General features: G+C 34.6%; 1 protein-coding gene across 1 annotated transcript in view; it reads right to left on the minus strand.

Annotated features, from left to right (window-relative positions):
* Positions 1–1,178, minus strand: part of LOC104789733 (probable inactive serine/threonine-protein kinase fnkC) — a 6,098-nt gene extending 4,920 nt beyond the window's left edge. The window contains exons 1-4 of the mRNA XM_010515384.1: positions 1,009–1,178; positions 713–885; positions 339–624; positions 34–200 (exon numbers count right to left, since the gene is read on the minus strand). Coding sequence (XP_010513686.1) covers positions 34–200; positions 339–624; positions 713–885; positions 1,009–1,178 — 796 coding nt within the window. The remainder of the gene's footprint in view (positions 1–33; positions 201–338; positions 625–712; positions 886–1,008) is intronic.

A 7,891-nucleotide genomic window follows, 5' to 3' on the forward strand; every position in this document is an offset into this window, starting at 1 on the left:
ATATTAATCATAACTGTGTGGTTTAGAAAATACTTTGGTGTGCCAAGTGATTGGAGCCAAAAGGGTTTCGAAGTCGCACAATTCCTTGCATGAAAATCTTCTCATCTGGTTTTAGTATTTCACTATCAGCTAGATACAGAAAAACGGATAAATATTTGCCATCTGCTCTAGACCTGCCCTTCGGATACACCTTTAGAACCCTACAAAACAATAATTCTTATGACTTTTAAACAATCACACACAAACAAACACACATATATATGTGTATAGATACATTATACTATAATATATATATATATATATGTTTGTTATTCCAAAAAGTTCTTATAGATACTCACCATTTCCTTCCTCCCATTGGAAAACTGTTTGATGTGTAAATCTCCTCTCTCAACTCAGAAAAATTCTTAACAGTCCAGGAGAACTTGGGATAAGAGAGTAGTTTCTCATCAAAAGAGACGATCTCCCAATTGGTAAGGGGTGGGGGAACAATGACATCAACACCAAACTCACATTGACCTCCCTCGAATATGTATCCATTTTCAGGGTGAATGAATGTTTCATATGGAAGAACTTTTAGCAACCCCCACACCAGTTTTAGAGCATTGAACCGCTTTACCTCAACATCTAAAAATACATAACACACATCAATAGATGTGAATATACATATATATTTAGAGAGAGAGAGAGCAAGAGCATGAGTTGTAAAGTTCACCTTGAATAGTGAAGTACTTGTTTATTTTCTTGTTGTAGACAAAGAAACGGAGTTTCGCAAACACCTCAGTTGGTGGGGTAGATACCAAGCTTGTGCTGTCGATTTCCACGTACATCGAAATAAATCCACTCCCATTGTCCTTTACGTTCCCTTTTGGGTATACAATCAATCTCCTATTTTTTTACAAACAACACATTGCATTAGTTAGACTGATATATTGATAATTTCTGGTTCTGAATAATAAAGAATGCATTAACGCTAACTAAACGCATGAATACACAAAATACAATCGGTACCATTTATGTCCACCAGAGGAAAAATAACGAGATTGATATCTATGATCAGAGGAGGCAGTCGAATTTTCAAGTTGGGAGAAGTTGTGAATCTTGAGGGAGTAAGAATAAGGAGGATGGTCTCTCCATTTCTGCTTGATTGTAGGAACTGGTGCTGAGATTGATGCACCCATTGTATTCTACTCAACGCACTGCAACTCTTGAAACTATGATTGGTTCATAGGAATCTTAGGGGTGTCAAGCTAAATGTTAGGGATTTATTACATACGATTATCGTTTAACAACAACAACAACAAAACATTCAACAGCGAGAGAAATAGAGAGACGTCTCAGAATTTTTTATTTTTTCAATATACATCAGATTTCTCTAACCCTAAGAAGATTCTGGTGGTAAGTACGTATCTTTAATTCTTTTTACACCAGATTTGGTACGTAAGTAACATTTTTTTCTCTAGAAAGATGTTACTTAGCCCTTAACCCTTACTTTTTCTACGGCGTAATCTTAGCCCTTAATCTTAACCCTTACTTTTTCTACGGCGTAATCTTAGCCCTTAATATTATCAATTTAAAATAGATAAAATATGATCATGATTCATGAATAAAAATATTTATACATTATATTGATTTTCTATTTTGTTGATGACCAAAAATGCATTCAGTTGCCAATTAACACTCATCAATATTTCTAATTATTAAACTTTTTTTTTTCTTTCCCGCATTTCATAAAATCGGGGATTAAGGGCGAGGCTGAAATTAAAAATTATCTATATTATTATTTTTGAAGTACATTTTATGTTATGCCTTTCAAGTTTTGGTTATTTAATTTGTTTTATTTACAACATTAACCCTTAACTATTTTTCTAAAATAACAATTCCTGGAAACTCATTTAATGGAACTAGTTAAATTGACATAATTTGATACATTTATTACCATAAATAGCTTGACAACATCTATACATTAAGATTTTTCTAAAAATAACTCTACGCATTAATTTTTTAATCTCATAAAAATCTCCAAACCTATTTTAATAGATCTTTAGAGACTGTATGATCTCTTAAATTTAAATGACACAGCCGAGTTTGAGTAACAAATGATTACAATCACAATAATTATTATAACGTTAATAAAGTTAATAAAAACGAGAACCCAATTTTAGAAACTCAATAATCGGGTATATTTAACTTTAGCATCAAGAAAAATATTTAATATAATATATACCGTGTTAAGAGACTGAATATTATTCTGCGATAATGTTATCAACTCAAATAGGAAAACACTAAAATCTCTCTTTTATTACTACGGATCGTAAACTCCTTGCTTATCAAGCATTTTCCATGTATAAATAACAACTTCACAAACAAAAAAACAACACACAACCAAAACCATTAATATGACGGTTTTGAAACACGGGTTAAACCACTAATATGATGGTTTGTTGTTATATAGCGGGACATGTTATTAACATGACAGTTTGAATTAACATTAGTATAAATATAAAATATTATTAATTCGGTTTTGAAACACGGGTTAAATCTTCCTTTAATTATTTGGTAAATACCACTAATATAAGAATATTAGACATATTAAATCAGGGTAATTTAACTAAAATTTTGTAAACCATTTAAATCATTGGCAAAATTGTGACTTAATTTGACAATAGCTTATAAATTACATATTTATGTATTTATTTCCCCTATTATTGTTCTAATAATTGACAATCCAAACAAAATTATTATTTAATTAAACAAAACAAACTAAATATATATATAAAAAAATGTTATTATTTTTTTAAAAAATTGTTCTGCGGTGTACCGCGGATTAAAATCTAGTACTTTTCCAAGACATTAACATTGTGTCTTAGTCTACTCATCAATACAATAAAAGTAGTATGTTTCTCTCCAGGGCTTGACACATCATCTTTGTTATTCAAGCAGGAGCTGACACCTCAATTAAAACAGGTAACCAATGAAAACATTTTAATTAATACCGCTCATCTGATTTTACGCCTACCTGGACTAAATAGAAGAGAACCGAACGTGAGAGTGTTTTTATTTTTCCTGGATTTCTTTTACTTACGGTTCGGTTTGGAAGTGTACAACAGAGGAAATGAAAGCGTTAAACTTTTTGTCAAAGCACTTGAATCTGAGTGCAATTACTTTAGATCAAAGTAAAATCCATGCAAATATATGTGTTTTGAGGTTAATCTGAGAAAAAATTATATGCGGCGCTGCAACCTAAAAAACTAACGAAGAAGAAAAGCAATAAGGTTTTTTTGTTTGTTTGTTACTTACACGTGGCCTGTATTCTTTTAATTAAAAACTGATTATTGAGCTGTTTTTTTCTGGACCTTTCGTTTGGACTTTTTGTTTAGCTAAGGAGGATGTCTTTCTTTGCTTATGTATTTTGGCTTTGTGTAATATATTTGATATCAATAAAACTTAGTGTTAAAAAGAGATGGGAACAAAAAAATCTACATTTAAATTAATGAAATAAATATGTATATGACAAACTAAAACCAGTAGTCGTTCGCCCTAGCCGCAATTCCGGAACCTACAAAGAAGTCTCCACCTACCGGCGCCGGTGTTGCTTTGGCTCGCCGGCGCCGGTCTCTGTCTTCTCTTTGCTGTCATGTTCATCTCCCATCAAATCCAATATCGCTTCAGCTCAAGGGTGTGTTCGAATCGTATTTCCGGTTTCAGATCCGGCGCTACTTCCGCCGTGTTCTACCTTCTTCCATCGCTTGCCTCCTTCTGGCGATGTTTTTGTTTGGCTATGCTTCTCACCCCGATCCGGGATCTGAGAGCTCCTCGGCGAGATTTAGGAGAAACTTTATCTCTAGCTCCGCTGTCCTCTTTCGTCGGGCTAAGTCCCCAACCGCCTCTAACCTCTGGTTTCAGTCCTCTGTTCTTTCGGAGTTCCCCCTTCGAGGATTATCCAGCGACCTCATCTCCGCCTCTTGTGCCCACCCGAAGAACCAGGCTAACCTGATGGTCTCAACTGGTGTGTTTGTTGCCGTCCCTCCTGGCAGCCGCCGCCACGATGCAACTCCTCGCGGCACCTCCTGCTTCCACCCCCAATAGAGCACCGGATACTTCTCCTGCTCTTCCGTACCTGTTTCGGATAATTCTCCGTCAGGTCCTCTTTGCAGTCAGTCCAGAATCACTTTTGTTGGTTCGGACTCCGCCCAACTGTGGCGGTGCTTGTTTACCGGAACCTCCTCCGTCGTTCCTGCAGGTTGCCTTCAACCTAGAGCTACTGTTGATGGCTCGAAATTCAGTTCAAAGTCACAGTGTTTGGTGACTATCGTATTACCAGTTGAGCTTTTTGTGTTGTATGCATCTTCTCTCATGGGTGTTCTTGTGATAGTTTGTTTCAACACATCACCTGGTTCCCTATCAAGCTTTGTCAAGTTTGTGTCTCTATGTTTAATCTCTACTTGTTCTTGTGCTTTAATTTCAAAGTTTGCTATTCGGGCATGTTCGAATATGCTCCATCCCTTTGTATTTTGATAAGTTTGAATGAAGAGTGTGGATGCACAAAAAAAAAAAAAAAGATGTATATGACATACTCTACAATTTAAGATATGATATTTTGAATTATTCATAACATAACTATACAATTAAATTATACAAAAACATATTACATATATATATATACGTGTACCCGTTTTCTAATTTTTAAAAATATTTCGTGAAAAAAAAATACTAAGAATCCAAATATGTTTTGGAGATTATATTTGGAGATTAAAATTGAGGATGGAGAAAAGAGGAAGGAGGAGACTTGTGAGTAGGTTTATTTACAAGTTGCGGAGGAGGGAATCAAGGAAAAGGTTGTGATTACATAACATTGCATCAAGCTTCGGAGTTTGAAGCATCACTGGACCGAGTTGATTTATCTGGTCGGAAACTGATTGCTCATTGAAGCATTTGCAAAAATTCAAAGTCTCCTTGTCCCGAATCTCTACAACAATCAACTTGAGATATGTTCTAAATAAAATAAAATAAATTGTGACATCTGATCAAGTCTGTTAGTGTCTTGATATTTTATGTGTGAAAGATGTAAACTTTTGCTTTTGATTTGTACGTAATATTTTTTTACTTTTGCATATATTCTTTAGCTTTTGGATCGGTTCTTATCAAAATATAAACTTTATCTGGATTGTCTTTAATAAATAATATATTTTATCAGTTTTTGTGTTGATGTCTAGATTGAGATATGTTTTAAAGTGTATGTTGTTATGTCTTGTTAACACCTAAAACCTGCAACAAGAATAAAGGTCGACAAAGAGAGAAAGAGACGACATATTGATGACCAATTAAAAAAGAAAAGAAGACAATGTATGTGTACAATACTACAATCAATACTAAAAAGCTTGAGTATAGATTTTAGTATTTTGATTTGTTTGTCAATTATTAATAAATTAATAGTTTTTTTAAATGAAGCACAAGGCTTATTGTTTTGCCACGTAAAATAAACATCGCCTAAATGAAATTAAACCAAACTTGACCGGTAATATATACACCGAACTGTTTTAAACTTTATTTCAACGAAAACCTTCCTCAGCAGACACCAATAGTACTTATGATCGATGACTGATTTCAGTATATATAACCAGAATGGGTTTTACTTTTACATAAGGTGAACCAACCCCATCATCAAATCGAAAGCCCAATCATAAACCCCAAAAAGAAGATGTTAATGACAAAAAAAAATGTTTTGATGGATTACTTTTTTGATTAAAAATATTCAATAAAGTTTCATATCCGGAGACAAAAATGGTTGGACAGTTTTGAACACAAGTTCGACTCATATGAGTTAATTTTTCCGAAGCGAGAAAAACATTTTTCGTTATATGTTTGATAATTAATTAACTAATCTAAAAAACATGTAAGGAAGTAGAGTTGATATAACACAATCAAACAATTTCTTTAAAACAAAATATTCTTAAAAATCTTCTCGGTGTTAATTAAAAACATTAAATATCAAATGTCAAAACTGATTAAATAAAACAACACAACTAACAATAATAATGGTCCTGCAATACATACTAACTAGATAATAACTCGCGCTGGTAGCACGGAGAATTTTTTTTTAATTTGTTATTTGTTAATATTATGTTTATGTTGTATCATTCATTTACATGTTATATAATATAGTACTATATGGTGAATTTTGATTCATATTAAACTACTAATAGGTAGGCCTGGAAACTACTACCCATATCCATATTGGATCCGTTTTTTGGTTTGTATCCGTCCCAAAAGAAGGTACCCGCAGCTTTAGGGTCGAATGAAGGGTATAATAATTATACTATCCATGAATAATGATCGAGTATCGGATATTATTTTAATTTTTGAGCGTCTCGTTACCCGTCTCATTACCCGTTTTATTATCCAACTCATAAATACACGTTAATATTTTGTAGTATAATGTTACCAGCGTGAAGAAATATTTATGTAAATTTGGATTTGTTTGTTACAAAATAATAGTAGAAAATTTATTAATTCTGTACATTTTATAAAATCATATATTTAATTTATTTAAGGTCATACTCTGATTTCGACCCGTAGTTGGTACTACTATTTTGGTTTGGTGCAATATCAAATTCGTTAATTATACATTCGGTAAAGCCAAAAAAATCCAACAAAACATGTATTGACCCGTGATTTGGTATTTCAAATTGATGTGATTGTGTTTAGAGATCTTAATATACCTGATATGTCTATACTTTGTCTCTCCTTAGCCTATTTTTATCATGCATTTAGCTAGGATAACTCATTGGTTTGCATCATTTTTTAGTTCTTTCTATACACTTTGCACGTCTAGGTAGCTCTTGCATCATCCTTGCATACATTGTGCATCTTGGAGTATTTCAGGTATTTAGGAAACATTGGAAGCCATTCTCGTCCGAGCCATGGTCACCATCTTCGTTTCGTCCGAGCCATGGTCACCATCTGCGTTTCTTCCTAGCCATGGTCACCATCTGCGTTTCGTCCGAGCCATGGTCACCATCTGCGTTTCGTCCGAGCCATGGTCACCATCTGCGTTTCGTCCGAGCCATGGTCACCATCTCCGTTTCGTCTAAGCCATGGTCACCATCTCTGTTTTGTCCGAGCCATTGTCACCATCTCCGTTTCATCCGAGCCATTGTCACCATCTGCGTTTCGTCCGAGCCATCCGTTCGAGCCGTCCCACTCGAGTGGGATTTAGCTTTCGACGTCTTCATCAAAGTTGTAGGGAATTGAATTATCTTTCCAACGACGTTTATTTAAAGTCAATCGGAGGTGGGGTTCAAGAGTTATCATCGTTTTAGTGGATGCGTATACACCACGCTCGAGCCATGCTCCTCAACCACGCATTCCAGCTTGTTTGATCGAGCCATGCTCCCCAGCATCCGTCCGAGCCATGATGACATTGCATTCCATTCGATGCACACGGACTCGATCGCACATATGGGGAAGAAAGACGTTTGGTTTCACACGCTTCAGGAGATTACCGAACCGACGCTTTACCTTGTCGTTTTAAGTTTTAGGGCTTTCCATGTTGGACTACTATATATACATTTTGTTAAGTCTTTGCAGAGACATCGAATCTTTTATCTCGTTTTTGTTCCCAGAAGGTTTTAAGCTAGCTACAAAAATACGTTCTGAGACTTGTATTCCGATATTTTTGAGACTTATTCAGATTTTGCATTTGATTCCTTCTACAAAGTTGTTCATCTTATTTTTATCTATCTTATTATGCTTGATTCAATGATTTCTGTTTTTGCATCCTTGACTATGATTTTCGGATCTGAGTAGTGTGTTAGTTTCTGAGGATGGGATAGATTAGGTGGAGGATCTTAGGATGTGGAGTGTTTAAGCTTTGATTGTATGATTCCCTTCT

The sequence above is a fragment of the Camelina sativa genome, chromosome 5 (assembly GCF_000633955.1).
Source record: "Camelina sativa cultivar DH55 chromosome 5, Cs, whole genome shotgun sequence".
NCBI classification, from domain to species: domain Eukaryota; kingdom Viridiplantae; phylum Streptophyta; class Magnoliopsida; order Brassicales; family Brassicaceae; genus Camelina; species Camelina sativa.